Here is a 16,070-nt window from a genome sequence, read left to right on the forward strand (position 1 = left end):
CCCACAACCCTCCAAGAAAAAGGTAGGCATTGGCCCATTTAATAGCAGAGTACATACCTCAGGGGATACGTTCCAAGACCCCCAGTGGATGCCTGAAACAGATAGCACCTGACCTTACACATATGACGTTTTCTGATCTGATAACCCAGACTGCTCCTAAGTGACCAATGAGCAGGTAGTGTCTACAGCACCGATCTGCTGGACAAAGAGACGATTCACGTCTGGAGGAGGACAGTGTGAGATTTCATCACGCTACTCAGAATGGCATGCAATTTAAAACTTATGAATCATATCTTTCCGGAATTTTCCATTTAATATGTTCAGATTGTAGTTGGCTATGGGTAACTGAAACAGTGGAAAGTGAAATGATAGAAAAGGAGCCACTCTTGTAGACAATATAGGATCATAAAGGGTTAAGTCACTTGCTCAAGATGACAGAGCTGGCAAGTGGTGGAACCAGAATTCTAACCCATGGCTGTCAAGCCCCAGAGTTCACTTACTTTCTCTTTTCCTTTCCCTTTTTCTGTCTCTGTCTGTCTCTCTCTCTCCTTCTTCTCTTTTTTCTTTCTTCTTTCTTTCTTTCTCTCTCTCTCTTTCCTTCCTTCCTTCCTTTCCTTTCTTTTTTCTTTCCTCCCTCCCTCCTCCTTCCTTTTTTTTTTTGAGACAGGGTTTCACTCACTCTGTTGCTCACACTGGAGTGCAGTGGCACAATCTTGACTCACTGTAACCTTGACCTCCCAAGGTCAAGTGACCCTACCACCTCAGCCTTCCAAGTAGCTGGGACTACAGGCACGTGTCATCACACTCCACTAATTTTGGTATTTGTTTTTTTTTTTTTGCAGAAATGGAGTTTTGCCATGTTGCCCAGGCTGGTCTTGCACTCCTGGGCTCAAGGAATCCACCTGCCTCAGCCTCTCAAAGTGCTGGGATTACAGGTGTGAGCCACTGTGCCTGGCTAGAGTCCACTTTCTTTTCCATACATCGTAAGTTCCAAACCTGGCTAGATATCTTAATCAGCTAGAGAGCTTGTTTAAAAATCTGATTCCTGCCACTGCTGAAGCCTGACTTGGCAGGCCTGGGCTGGGCCCTGGGAATCTGTTCTTATTAAGTTCTCAGCTGATGATCTGAGCAAGGCATTGCTGGGATGGACCACATCTGTGTCTGCTAGAAGGTCCTGTCAACAGAGTCAGGGAACCCCCAGCAGAGCCCCAGAAACCAACTGTGGGCTCAAGGAGGAGGTTCCATGGCAAAGACTGATTCATCAGCTGTGGTAGTTCCTGTCGTGCGGGCTTGGTTAGGCTGGAACTACTTTTCCCAGAATCCCCTTCTCTGACTGGTTCTAGGTTTTAATTGGTCAAAAGAGGAATCTGTGGAAAGCTGGGAGATGGAAGTGAAGCAGTGGCCATTACACTTTAGAGGTCATCATGACTGGATGCGGTGAGAGACAGCACAGTGGGTGCCAGCACATTTGAGCCTGTCCTCCATTCTGCATCTAGCTCTTTCTCCTGACTGCTGGTCCTGTTGACCAACAGCAGCCCAGGCCCACCCCTGGACACTTGGCTGGGGATGAACCAGACAACGGGCTGGCTGTAGACTTCTCCACCAGCTTGCCTGTATACCCAGGACCAGGTGGTAATGCCCCTGACCTAAGATCCAGGTGGTGATGCCCCTGATAAGATCTAATTCCTATAATAAACCCCTTATCCCATAGGTCGTAGAAGTTTGGCTTCTCTCATTGACCCCGAAGAATGCCATCATCCACTCTGTCCTGCAAACCTTTTGATCTAAAACAGCGGTCTTCCAGGTGTGGCCCCAAATCAACAGCATCAGCATCACCCAGGAGCTGGTTAGAAATGCAAATCCTGGGGCCTCACTCAGACCTACTCAATCAGCAACTGGGGGTGGGGGATGTGGCGGGGGATGGGGGGAAGGGAGGGCCGAGCAATCTGTGTTTTAATAAGCCCTCCACCCCAGAGGATTCTAACACAAGCTGAAGATGCAGAACCACTCATGCAGGCATTTAGAAAACCTGCCTCTAGGGAGGCCGAGGCGGGCGGATCACGAGGTCAGGAGATCCAGACCATCCTGGCTAACATGGTGAAACCCCATCTCTACTAAAAATACAAAAAATTTACCAGGTGTGGTGGCGGGTGCCTGTAATCCCAGCTACTCAGGAGGCTGTGGCAGGAGAATGGCGTGAACCCCGGAGGCAGAGCTTGCAGTGAGCCAAGATCGGCCACTGCACTCTAGCCTGAGCGACAGAGCAAGACTCCATCTCAAAAAAAAACAAAAACAAAACAAAAAAAACCAAAAAAACCTGCCTCCATTTCTGTTTGGGATGATGTAGTAGTTCTGGAAAAAGACAGTGGCGATGGTCACACAGCACTGTAAATGTGCTTAATATCCCTGAATTGTACACTTAAAAATGGTTAAAATAGGCCAGGTATGGTGGTGACTCACGCCTATAATCCCAGCACTTTGGGAGCCCGAGGGGTCAAGGAATCCACCTGCCTCAGCCTCTCAAAGTGCTGGGATTACAGGTGTGAGCCACTGTGCCTGGCTAGAGTCCACTTTCTTTTCCATACATCATAAGTTCCAAACCTGGCTAGATATCTTAATCAGCTAGAGAGCTTGTTTAAAAATCTGATTCTTAATTTTTAAATTAAGAATTAAGAATTTTTAAATTAAGAGCTGTTAAAGATCACTTGAGCCTGAGAGTTTGATACCAGTCTGGGCAACATGGCAAAACCCTGTCTCTACCAAAAAATACAAAATTTAGCCGACGTGGTGACACACACCTGTGGTCCCAGCTACTTGAGAGGCCGAGGTGGGAGGATCACTTGAGCCCAGGAGGCAGACATTGTAATGAGCTGAGATCTATACTCCAGCCCAGGTGACAGAGCAAGAACTTGTCTCAAATTTTAAAAAGGTTAAAATAATTTACAAACAAACAAAAAAGCTTAGAAGCCATACACAAAAGGTCACATATTATGTGATTCCATTTACATGCAATGTCCAGAAAGAGAGAAAGGAGATAGGTGATTGCCAGCAGCAGGGGTTGGCGGGGAAGGGTGGAGATGGGGAGGGAATGCTTAATGGGTACGATGCTTTTTGGGGCGATGACAATGTTTTGGAACTAGACTGAGGTGGCAGTTGCACAACTCTGTGGGTGTACAAGATACCACTAAATTGGTCATTTTAACATGGTTGATGCTATGCTTTGTGAATTTCTGGGGCTTGCCATTGTATCTCTGAGAGTTAGCATTTATTGAGATGCTGTGCTAAGGCTTCACGTGCAGTGTCATTTCATCCTCACCCCAATCCTGGGAGGGTGGCGTTATTATTCTCCCCATTTAATGGATGTGGAACCCAGGCAGTCTAACTTCAGAATCCATGCTTTGAACGAAAATGCCATTATGCCCAGAACCATGAGTTATTTCTTTGTGCAGAAGACAGAAATGAGACATCAGCCAAAGCTGCCCTAATCACACTTAAAAGCAGTATCCTGGGCCGGGCCTGGTGGCTCACGCCTGTAATCCCAGCACTTTGGGAGGCCAAAATACAAAAATTAGCCGGGTGTGGTGGCACGCATCTGTAATCCCAGCTGAGACTCAGGAGACTGAGGCAGGAGAATCACTTGAAACTGGAAGGCGGAAGTTGCAGTGAGCCGAGACTCCATTTCAAAAAAAAAAAGACAGATTAAAAAAAAAAGAGCAGTATCCCAGTCACCTAGCTTCACCTTGCCCTGCAGAAGAGGGCCAGGGGAGAGGAGGGAAAGAAGGAAGCTGGCTTGCTCATGGGTCCATACTCCCAGGCATTGAGATAAAGCCTCACGACTGTCAGGTGTGCTTGGCTTGGATTTGGAATGAACTTACTAGAATGGAAAGATTTTCAAAAATAATTATGACAGTAACACCTAAAAACGTATTGAGCATGTACTGTTTTAAGTACTTTTATAGTTTAATCTTCACAAAATCCTACAACTATTCTCCCCATTTCGAGAAAGTGAGCTGTGGCTCAAGGTCACCCAGATCATTAGAACCATTTGCTTAAAGATGTTACTTTAATACAAAGTCATACATGTTTCTCTGTGGGAAACTCAGAAAGTACAGGTTAGAAAAGAGAAAATAGGGAGAGAGGAAATAAAAATTACTTGTAATCCATTAGGAATAATCATTGGAAACATTATATTAAATAGTTAAATTTTTATTCTTTGTGTATTTTTTTGAAACAAAAAATGGACAGCTTCATAATCTGCCTTTTTACATGAGCAAATTAGACCCATCTTTCTACATCTTTCAGAGCCTTCTGCATCATTGCCATTTTGAATGGCCGTGTGGTGTTCCCCTCGTGTAACCTTGTAGAAACCATAGCAGATTTTCCAGGCTTTTATATGGGACATTTGGGTTGTTTCTACAAGAAGACATTTCAACTGGGAAAAAATGTTTTAATCAGGTTGCTGAGATGTCTCAAACTTCCTCCCTGCAATGAGCAGTATCATGGTGGAAGGGCGATCAGCTTTTGGGGGTTGATATTTGCTAATGGAAAGACCCAAGCACCAGGCAACATAGTCTCATGCACATTTATTTCAGGGGCAAACTTTTGCAGGGGAAAGGCTCTCATTTTTATGTGTGGAACCTGAAAATTCTCACCTGAAGACAAAGTAAAAAAAAAGTCTCTCAGATTTACCCATCTCACTCCTTAAAAAGAAGAGCTTGATTCCTTCGCAACAAGGAACAAATGTTCCTGAGGATCCCAAGTTATCTCCCACTTCCCAGTTCTGAAGTTACATGCCAGGTAGATCTAGTTAGATGCCAGTACTTTTGTTTCTCACCATAGCATAGTATTTCAGAATACAGACTCTCGAATGAGACTGGCTGGGTTCAAATCCCGATTCCATCACTTTCTAGCTGTGGGCCCTGTTATTAGCTCACTAAACCTTTGGAGAGGAAGTGCTGAAGATCCAAGACCCCACCTTCCCACCCAATACATGAAAATGTAACTGGAGTGCCTTAAGTCCTTGAGATGTGGGGTAGTTTGCACCGTAGCTAGCATACTCCTGCCTCGGTTTCCCCAACATAGAACTGTTTTGAGCATGAAATGACTTAAAGTTTGGTTGCTCCCCACTTCAACTCCAGATATTGACTCTAACAAGTATAATCCCCAAACATCTGTAACTTTTATCATGTGCCAGATATGGCTCTGCCTCCCAGGAATTTCCCTAAACTCTTCTTGAATATTTTTCAGCCTGAAGCCCTCTTGTGGGAAGCAATTTTGTCTACTCCTTTCTGTGAGAAGTTCCCAGTCACTGGCTCGCCCTGGGAGAGAGAGTGCATGTGTTGTAAAGCTACCAACAGACTTCCTCAGACACAGTGAGTCAGTCTGAACACACAGGCAAGGTTGCAGAACTCCATGGCCTTCGTCTCTCTTGGCTCAGCCAGGCACAGTTCCTCTTAGCCCAAGACAAAACTTAGCCTATGCTGTTAAATCAATGGTTCTACCGGCTTCCAATCATAAAACCAGGGGGCAATAGTACATAAAATGGGAACTTATACATTCTGAGTTACAGCTAATTGCAGATGTATCCAAGCTCATTCTACATTTATCTACCATTTGTGTCTGTAAAAGACTGCCTCTATGGTCCTTCCTTCCTTCTTTTTTTTTTTTTTTTTTTTTGAGACAGAGTCTGGCTCTGACGCCCAGGCTGGAGTGCTGTGGCCAGATCTCAGCTCACTGCAAGCTCCGCCCCGGGTTTACGCCATTCTCCTGCCTCAGCCTCCCGAGTAGCTGGGACTACAGGCGCCCGCCACCTTGCCTGGCTAGTTTTTTGTATTTTTTTAGTAGAGACGTGGTTTCACCGTGTTAGCCAGGATGGTCTCGCTCTCCTGACCTCGTGATCCGCCCGTCTCGGCCTCCCAAAGTGCTGGGATTACAGGCTTGAGCCACCGCGCCCAGCCTTCCTTCCTTCTTTTCTTCCCTACTCCTTTCTTTCTTTTGGTGCACAGACCCCTTTGAGAATCTGATAAAAGCTACTGACCTGCCACAGATAAATGCAGAGATAGAATACTTGACAGAGAATGCTTGACAGACAATTTCAGGTGGTGAGCGGGTCCTTAAAGGTGATTGAAGACCCTCATAGAAGTTATTACAAGTTTGAAATTACCCAACAATTTCATAATGATCCTGACCACCATAATACTTTACTGCTTTGATGACCAGGCAAACAACTAAAAGCAGCATATAAAAGCATCATGATATGCAGAGACAATTTCTAGAAGTTTATACAAGAAATCGCAGATGGTGGCTACCTCTTGTATAAGGGACTGGGAGCCTGGAATGAGAGGGAGATGGATATTTTTTCTTTGGACATCCTTTTACACCGTTTGATTTTTTATAACATGTGCATATATTAGTTTCCTAATTAAAGAAAAAGAGTTAATGAAAAAGTTATTTCAGTTAAGAAGTCTCACTACTCATGGTCATTTCCATGCCTCTGATATGGGAGAGGGAGAGTCATCAATGGGGAGGCGGTCAACCTCCTCCCTGGCAGGGTGAAACCCACATCAGCTGGCAAAGTGAAAGCGTCACTCCAGAAAAGACAGATGATTTCTACCGGGTCTTCGACACAGGTCACTGAAATTCCAAATGGGAGGGGAGGATGTTATCAGTGTTTCATCAGGTCCCTGCACAGCCCTGGTGCTGGCCGGAGGAACTGGCCCAAACCTAAGTTTGGTCATTTCATATAAAGATAAACATACACTCACATACAAACCCAACAATTCCACTCCTAGGTATTTGCCCAAGAGAAATGAAAACATATACTGATACTAAAAACCTCTGAATGTTTAATCATAATCACCAAAAAGTAGACACAATCCAAATATCCTTTTAACAGGTGAAGGGATAAGTAAACTGTGGTCCTGCACGTTTATACCATGGAATAAATGCAGTGTGGGGAGATCTCAAATGTGTTCTACTGAGTAGAAGCAGCCAGACTCTTAAAGGCACCATACTGTATGATTCTATTTACGTGATATCCTAGAAACGGCAAAACGATAAGGACAGAAAACAGATCAGTGGCTGCTGGGGGGTGGAGATAGGAGAGACTACAAAGAAGCAGCAGGAGAGAATTTTGGGGGGTGAGGGAACTTTTCTACATCTTGATTGTGGTGATGGTTACATGACTGCCTGTGTTTGTCAAAACTCATCGAACTATGTTCAAAGTGAAAATTACATACACGTATATAAAATACAATGCTGGGCGAGTATTTTCTTTCCTTTCTTTCTTTTTTGAGATAGAGTCTTACTCTGTCATCCAGACTAGAGTGTAGTGCTGTGATCTTGGCTCACTGCAACCTCTGCCTCCTGGGTTCAAGGGGGTTCTCCTGCCTCAGCCTCCCAAGTATCTGGGATTACAGGCACCTGCCACCACGCCCAGCTAATTTTGTATTTTTAGTAGAGATGGGGTTTCACCATGTTGGCCAGGCTGGTCTCAAACTCCTGACCTCAAGTGATCCACTCGCCACGGCCTCCCAAAGTGCTGGGACTACAGCGTGAGCCACCGCGCCCAGCCTTGGGGTGAGTATTTTCTCACAGTTGCCTATGGCTGCTGTGGCTTCCACCATGCTCCTATCTCAGCTTCCTAAGTCTAAGAAGGGAGGCCCAGATACTCCAAGTCTGAAGGGTAAACCAGCCACCAGGAGCGGCAGCTGATGTCTTCAAAGCCCTCTACAGTTCCCAAATCACCTTGCCTGGCAGTAATCTCTGTGGGATGCGTAACAAGCCTATGGGTCTTCAGCACAGGTCACTAAAGTTCCAAATGGGAGGAGAGGGTGTTATCAACAACAGTTTTCTCTTGTTATGAAAACAATGCTTGTTTATGAAATAAAAATTAGTTAAATATAGACCAGCAGAAAGAATATCGAAACCCCCCATGGCCACCCCCATCCATAACTGCTGATAAACATCTATGATGGTCTCCATGCTTTCTTGTGTGCTTCGTAAACAAAATACTTTTTTGTTTTTTTACAAAAATGGGATATTGTTGCAATAGTTTTACAACCCTAACGTTTTTTTGAGACAAAATCTCACTCTGTCACTCAAGCTGGAGTGCAGTGGTGCAATCTCGGCTCGTCGCAACCTCTGCCTCCCAGTATAACCTTACTTTTTAAAAATTTGATATATAATGAACAATCTTTCATATCACCAGTATTCATCAACACTGGAATTTTTAGCGATTGAGGACCACTTCAGTACATGAAAAAGCTCCAATTTATGTCACCAATACCCTGTTGCTGCAAATATATTTGATTTCTAGTTTTATTGCTATTATAAAAAATAGTGTTGAAATTAACTCCTTATCCAACCATAAATTGTTACCTCGGGATAAAATCTTGGTATTGAAGATTTTAATAACAAGGTTAAAATCTTGGAATTGAAAGTGTTTTAAAGCTAAGTGTTTTAAAGGTTTGGACCTGAATTTTCAGACTGTTCTCCAGTTTATACTTCTACGCTGAGCTCCTGAAAGCACTACCTCCCAGTTAGCATTATTTAAATTAAAATTTTAAAACTTTTAAAACATTCTAGATTTCCTATGTGACAGACGGCATTGTTTTAATCGGCATTTCCTTTAATACAATGAGGTTAAACACTGATTCTTTTTTTTTCCCATGTTCTAATTGGCCACCAGCATTCCTTCTTCTTTTTTTGAGACAGGGTCACCCAGGCTGGAGTGCAGTGGCACAGTCACGGCTCACTGTAGCCTCTACCTCCTGGGCTCATGCAATCCTCCCACCTCAGCCTCCCAAGCAGCTGAGACTACAGGTGCATGCCACCATGCCCAACTAATTTTGTTCTTTTTTTTTTGAGGCAGAGTCTCACTCTGTCGCCCAGACTGGAGTGTAGTGGCGTGGTCTTGGCTCACTGCAAGCTCCGCCTCCTAGGTTCACGCCATTCTCCTGCCTCAGCCTCCCAAGTAGCTGGGACTACAGGTGCCCACCACCATGCCCGGCTAATTTTTGTGTATTTTTAGTAGAGACGGGGTTTCACCATATTAGCCAGGATGGTCTCGATCTCCTGACCTCGTGATCCGCCCGCCTCGGCCTCCCAAAGTGCTTGGATTACAGGTGTGAGCCACTGCACCCGGCCAATTTTGTTCATTTTTTATAGAGACGAGGTCTCGCCACGTTGCCCAGGCTGATCTCAATGTCCTGGGCTCAAACGATCTTCTTGCCTCAGCCTCCCAAAACGTTGGGATTGCAAGTGTCAGCCACTGTGCTCAACCTCAGCATTTCTTCTTTAGCCCATTTCTCAACTAGGGCATTCAGCTTTTCCTTACTAACTAGAAAAGCAAGCTGGGTGTGGTGGCTCATGCCTGTAATCCCAGCACTTTGGGAGGCTGAGGAGGGCGGATCATGAGGTCAAGAGGTGGAGACCACCCTGGCCAACATGGTGAAACCTTGTCTCTACTACAAATACAAAAATTAGCTGGGCGTGGTGGTGCACACCTGTAGTTCCAGCTACTTGGGAGGCTGAGGCAGGAGAATCACTTGAACTGGGAGGTGGAGGTTGCAGTGAGCTGAGATTGTGCCACTGCACTTTGGCCTGGCGACAGAGCGAGACTCTGTCTCAAAAAAACAAAAAAGCAAAAAATGCAAAGTTCCTGCATGTATTCAGAACACAATCCCTTGTCTGTTCTGTGTTGCAAATATTGTCCCCAGTTTATCATTTGATATATCAAAGTTTTTAAATTTTAGGAGCCTAATCTAAAAATCATTTTCAATAATCTCTGTTATAATGTTGCCTTTCACTCTCATGTTAAAGAATACCCTTCCAAAAAGGGGCTGTAGTAAGTTTACAGTGGAGAAACGTGGCAGACACCACCTTAACCAAGAGACCAAGGCTGATGTCATCAATAAGAAGTTACACTGATATTATTTCCATTCTAACATGATTCAATGAGAAGCACACTTCACCTTTGTAGGATTCTTTCCCAAAACCCAAAAGCCTAGTACAGTCACGAGAAGACATCGGGCAAACCCAAATTCAGGGAAGTTCTACAAAACACTAACCAGTACTCTTCAAAGTTCTCAAGGTCATGAAATTTAAGAAAAGACTGAGAAAGTGTCACAGTTCGGAAGTTACTAAGGAGACAAGATGACCAAATGCAATGTGGCATCTTGAATTGGATCCTGGAGAATAAAAATGCAGTGGGAAAATTGGTGAAATCTAAATAAAGTCTGTAGTTTAGTTGTGATGTCAATTTCTTAGCTTTGATAAGCATAAGACAATTATATAAGATGTCAACATTAGGCTGGGCGTGGTGGCTCACACCTGTAATCCCAGCTCTCTGGGAGGCCAAGGTGGGTGGATCACCTGAAGTCAGGAGTTCGAGACCAGCCTGGCCAACATGGTGAAACCCCTCGTCTTCACTAAAAATACAACAATTAGCCAGGCATGGTGGCGCATGCCTGTAATCCCAGCTACTCAGGAGGCTGAGGCAGGAGAATCCCTTGAATCCGGGAGGTGGAGGTTGCAGTGAGCTGAGATCATGCCACTATACTCCAGCCTGGGTGACAGAGTGAGACTCTGTCTCACAAACAAAAAAAAAAGGCCAACATTAGGGGAAGTTGGGTGTGAAGGGTAGACAAAAATGCCCCATATTACCTTTGCAACTTTTCTATAAATCTAAAATTATTCCAGAATTAAACAAAAATATATTTAAAGAGTCTTGGCTAGGACTGTCACTGGACAGATTAAAAACAAACAAAATGGGTTTCTAATTTGGTTGCTATTATTACAAAAAATAACAGTGTTGAAACTAACTCCTTATACTCATTAATTGTTTTCTTAGGATAAACTTCTGGAATTGAAACTTCTGGGCAGTCTAGAAAGAAAAACAGAAAGAACAGAAAGGAAAAAAGCCACCAAAGTCGCTGGCTTTGAGCAGGGGTACAAGGTAGGTGGGGGTGGAAAGTAGTTCCTTGTGACTGATGCAGTTGAAGTGAGGGTAAGGCAGCAGTAATAGGTCTGGAAAGATTAACCGAGGCCGGCTCTAAGAAGTCCCGGCTTTATTGAAAGTTAAAGAGCTTAGCCTCGGCTTGATCCTGCCAGCAGTAGGGAAGTGGCAAAGATTTCAGATCAGTGCATTTGACATGTTATTGATTTGTTATTTTACTTGTTGGTTTCCTACTTGACTGACTCTTCCCTGCTGCCTAATAAGGTGTAAGCTCCAAGAAGTCAGGAACTGAGCCTGTCTTAGCACCGTTTTCCCCCAAAGCCTGGAAGAACACCTGGTCTGTAGAGAGAACACAATGAATGACATGGCCGAATGACTATCTGAGTCTTGTTTCCAAGATGACTCCCCGCCACCAACTTTTTATTGTGATAAAATGCACATAACATAAAGTTGACTATCTTAACCATTTTTCCATGAACAGTTCAGTGGCATTAAGTACATTCATACTGCTGTGTAACCATCACCATCATGCATTCACAGAACGCTTTCATTTTACAAAACTGAAACTCCTTACCCATTAAACCCTAACTCCCCATTGCCCTTCCCCCAGCCCCTGGCAACTGACATTCTACTTTCCATCTCTATGATGTCGACTGCTCTAGGTTCCTCATACCAGTAGAATCATATAGTATCTGCCTTTTTGTGACTGGCTTATTTCACTTAGCATGATGTCCTCAAGGTTCGTCCATGTTACAGCATGGTGTCAGAATTTCCTTCCACATGGAGGCTGAATCATATTCCATTGTATGGATAGACCACATTTTGTTTATTCATCCTTTGATGGATACTTCGGTTGTTTTCATAGTTTAGCTACTATGAGTAATGCTCATATAAACATGGGTGTACAAATATCTCTTCAAAAACCTGTTTTCAATTCTTTTGAGTATTGATATAGTTTGGACATTGGTCCTCTCCAAATCTCATGTTGAAATTTGATCCCCAAGCTGGATACAGTGGCCACGCCTGTAATCCTAGTACTTTGGGAGGCCAAGGCTGGTGGATCACTCAAGGCCAGGAGTTCAAGACCAGCCTGGTCAACATGGTGAAACCCTATCTCTACTAAAAATATAAAAATTAGCTGGACATGGTGGCACATGTCTGTAATCCCAGCTACTCAGGAGGCTGAGGCATGAGAATCGCCTGAACCCAGGAGGCAGAGGTTGCAATGGGCCAAGATTGTGCCACTGCACTCCAGCCTGGGTGACAGAGTAAAACTCTGTCTCAAAAAAAGAAGAGAAATTTGATCCCCAATGTTGGAGGTGGGGCCTAGTGGATGTTTGGTTGATGGGGGTGGATCCCTGTTGAATGGCTTGGTACCCAAAGATCTGTTTGTTAAAGAGTCTGCTCCCCACTCCCTCTCTCCTCTTCTCTCTCACCACATGATGCCTGCTCTCCTTCCGCCTGAGGCGGAAGCTTCCTGAGGCCCTCACTAGAAGCAAATGCTGATGTCATGCTTCTTATATAGCCTTGTATATCCGTGGGCTAGATAAACCTCTTTCTCTCTTTTTTTGAGATGAAGTCTTGCTGTCGCCAGGCTAGAGTGCAGGGGCTCCATCTCAGCTCACTGCAACCTCAGCCTCCCGGGTTCAAGTGATTCTCCTGCCCCAGCCTCCTGAGTAGCTGTGACTACAGGTGCCCACCACCACGCCAAGCTAATTTTTGTATTTTTAGTAAAGACTGGGTTTCACCACGTTGTCCAGGATGGTCTCAATTTCTTGACCTCGTGATTTGCCCACCTCGGTTTCCCAAAGTGCTGGGATTACAGGCGTGAGCCACCGCACCCGGCCAATAAACCTCTTTTCTTTATAAATTACCCAATCTCAGGTATTTCTTTATAGCAACACAAACGGACTAAGACAAGTATGCACCCAGAAGTGAAACTGCTGGATCCCACAGTGATTTGATTTTAATATTTTGAGAAACTGCCAGAGCCAAAATGACCTCTTTTATTTTATTTATTTATTTTTTTTGAGAGGAAGTCTCACTCTGTTGCCCAGGCTTAAGTGCAGTGGTGCCATCTCGGCTCACTGCAACCTCTGCCTCCCAGGTTCAAGCAATTTTTGTGCCTCAGCCTCCCGAGTAGCTGGGACTACAGGTGCGCGCCATCACACCCGGCTAATTTTTGTATTTGTAGTAGAGATGGGGTTTCACCATGTTGGCCAGGCTAGTCATGAACTCCTAACCTCAAGTGATATGCCCTCCTCGGCCTCCCAAAGTGCTGAGATTACAGGCGTGAGCCACCATGCCCAGCCCCCAAAATGACTTTTAGGAAGAAACTATATAAAATACTTTTTCCACCTGTGCCATCAGCATCTGCCCTGAGGGTAGCGTTTCTACACTCACTATTGGCCTGTGTGAATGAAGCTGTCTTACACCTTGGGGCCTCTGCACACGCAGTTGCCTTCCCAGGTAGACCTTCAGCAGCGGCTGTACCTCCCCTCCCCGCTCCCCATTTCAGCTCAGACTGCACTCTTTCTGAAAATCCTTCCTGACTCTCCAAGTTTGGGTTAAGCCTCCTCCTTCGTGGGCTGTGCTTCGTCATCTTTATTCACATGTTGTTAAGGTACAATCCCTGCCGTCCCCCGCGGGGGATCAGCTCCATCGGGGCGGGGGCAGGGCCTGACTCTCCCTTGTTCCTGGGCTCAGTGCCTGGCACACCACATGTATCAGAAGATTTGTTTAAAGTGATGGCGTCTGTGTTTAGCTACAGGCAATTTTCCCCAAAAGAAGAGAATTACTGTTTGAAAACAATAATTATCCACAGGCAGTTCCAGTACCTAACAGCTTCTCTCCAAATTGCAGGCGGTTTTAATGAAGCTGTAGGTGAGGCATCTTATGGTAACTTAAGAAAGTTTGCATGTTCATTTTGTTTTGTTTTGTTTTGTTTTTTTGAGACGGAGTCTCACTCTGTCGCCCAGGCTGGAGTGCAGTGGCCGGATCTCAGCTCACTGCAAGCTCCGCCTCCGGAGTTTACGCCATTCTCCTGCCTCAGCCTCCCGAGTAGCTGGGACTACAGGCGCCCCCCACCTCGCCCGGCTAGTTTTTTTGTATTTTTTAAGTAGAGACGGGGTTTCACCGTGCTAGCCAGGATGGTCTCGATCTCCTGACCTCGTGATCCGCCCGTCTCGGCCTCCCAAAGTGCTGGGATTACAGGCTTGAGCCACCGCGCCCGGCCTCATTTTGTTTTTTAAAATCATGTTCTGGCTGGGTGTGGCGGCTCACGCCTGTAATCCTAGCACTTTGAGAAGCCAAGGCAGGGGGATCACTTGAGGTCAGGAGTTCAAGACAAGCTTGGCCAACATGGTGAAACCCTATCTGGACTAAAAATACAAAAATTGGCCAGGCATGGTGGCATGTGCCTGTAGTCCCAGCTACTCCGGAGGCTGAGGCAGGAGAATCGCTTGAATCCAGGAGGCAGAGATTGCAATGAGCCAAGATTGCACTACTGCACTCCAGCCTGGGCAACAGAGTGAGACTCTGTCTCAAAATAAACAAACAGATAAATAAATAAAATAAAATAAAACAAAGTCATTTTCCTGCACCAAATATCAACTAACCATGCCCCACACCCTAACCAGCACAGGTCTAACGAGGAAAATGTAGGATAAGGTAAGGCAAGTAAATCCCACCCCCTTCTCTGCACTCCTCCCTAGACCAGATGTGAGGGGAAAAACACGGAAAAGACATAAAATTCCCCAAGATTTAGAGCCACCTAATTTTACCTGTTGAGTAGAGGAAATAGCAAAACCTCCTGGAGACATCTAAAACTGCGCATCATGTGAGTCCACGATCCTAAAAAAAAGAACTTGCCCCATGTGGTGAGTTCTCATTCTGCCAGGTTCTGCCAGGATTTGGTGATCCTGAGTTTATCACCTCAAAGGCCTCTCAGGTCAGGGGATGGGCCTGGGAAGCCTCCATTGGTAAAGCTCTGGGGACATTAAGAAAAGAAGAAAGCTAGGTGTGGTGGTTCATGCCTGTAATCCCAGCGCCTTGGGAGGCTGAGGCGGGCAGATCACGAGGTCAAGAGATCGAGACCATCCTGGCCAAGATGGTGAAATCCCGTCTCTACTAAAAATACAAAAATTAGGCCGGGCATGGTGGCTCACGCCTGTAATCCCAGCACTTTGGGAGGCCGAGGCGGGTAGATCACGAGGTCAGGAGATCGAGACAATCCTGGCTAACACAGTGGAACCCAGTCTCCACTAAAAATACAAAAAATTAGCCGGGCGTGATGGCCATTGCCTGTAGTCCCAGCTACTCAGGAGGCTGAGGCAAGAGAATGGCATGAACCTGGGAGGTGGAGCTTGCAGTGAGCCAAGACCGCGCCACTGCACTCCAGCCTGGGCGACCTAGCGAGACTCCGTCTCAAAAAAAAAAAAATTGTTGGGTGTGGTGGCATGTGCCTGTCTGTAATCCCAGCTACTCGGGAGGCTGAGGTAGGAGAATCACTTAAACCCGGGAGGTGGAGGTTGCTGTGAGCCAAGATTGTACCACTGCATTTCAGCCTGGCGACAGAGCAAGACTCTGTCTCAAAAAACAAAACAAAAAAAGAAATGCCAGAACAGGGTTATTAACACTTCTTTGTTTGAAATGTGGCATTGAAAAAATTAATGCTTTGTGCATCTCAGCAATATAAACCGCGCTGTTGGCACGAGAGTGACAGGCTTTGGGATAAACGTCAATTCCTGGTGCACACAACAGTGGGGTCTATAGGGGTCACAGCCTGCATCGTGAACGTGTGTTTTGAGTTGCTCATTTGTGGAGGGGTCAAGGGTCCACATTTGCAGATCCTCCTCAATGTGAGGCCTGAGTGCCACCTCCTCCCGCAGCAAAGGCCCCAGCCTCTCTGTTTTGTGGCCTCAGTTTCTTCTTCTAAGAATTGAGGAGGCTAGATGAACAATGGCTTCCAACTTTCTGTTTTATTTTTAAAGTCACAGAGTTTTAAAAGTGGATGTTTTGTATCCTTAGCATAAGCCGAGCTTCCTTCCTGTTGGCCCCACCTCCACCACTCAGCTCTGTCCCTGCAAACCCCTGAGTTGCTTCTAGGACCCAT

The 16,070-nt window shown here is 45.4% G+C and overlaps 2 protein-coding genes across 7 annotated transcripts in view; one reads left to right on the forward strand and one right to left on the reverse strand.

Moving 5' to 3' along the window:
• Positions 1–16,070, reverse strand: part of TMEM51 (transmembrane protein 51) — a 78,920-nt gene that overhangs the window by 50,153 nt on the left and 12,697 nt on the right. The gene's annotated exons all lie outside the window — the stretch shown is intronic.
• On the forward strand, positions 1,749–10,100 carry LOC105510242 (chromosome unknown open reading frame, human C1orf195). The gene is given in 2 exon segments (XM_011939919.1): positions 1,749–1,846; positions 9,983–10,100. Coding segments are annotated over 2 exon segments (216 nt in total).

The sequence above is a fragment of the Colobus angolensis genome, unplaced genomic scaffold (genome assembly GCF_000951035.1).
Source record: "Colobus angolensis palliatus isolate OR3802 unplaced genomic scaffold, Cang.pa_1.0 Scaffold185, whole genome shotgun sequence".
Lineage (NCBI taxonomy): Eukaryota > Metazoa > Chordata > Mammalia > Primates > Cercopithecidae > Colobus > Colobus angolensis.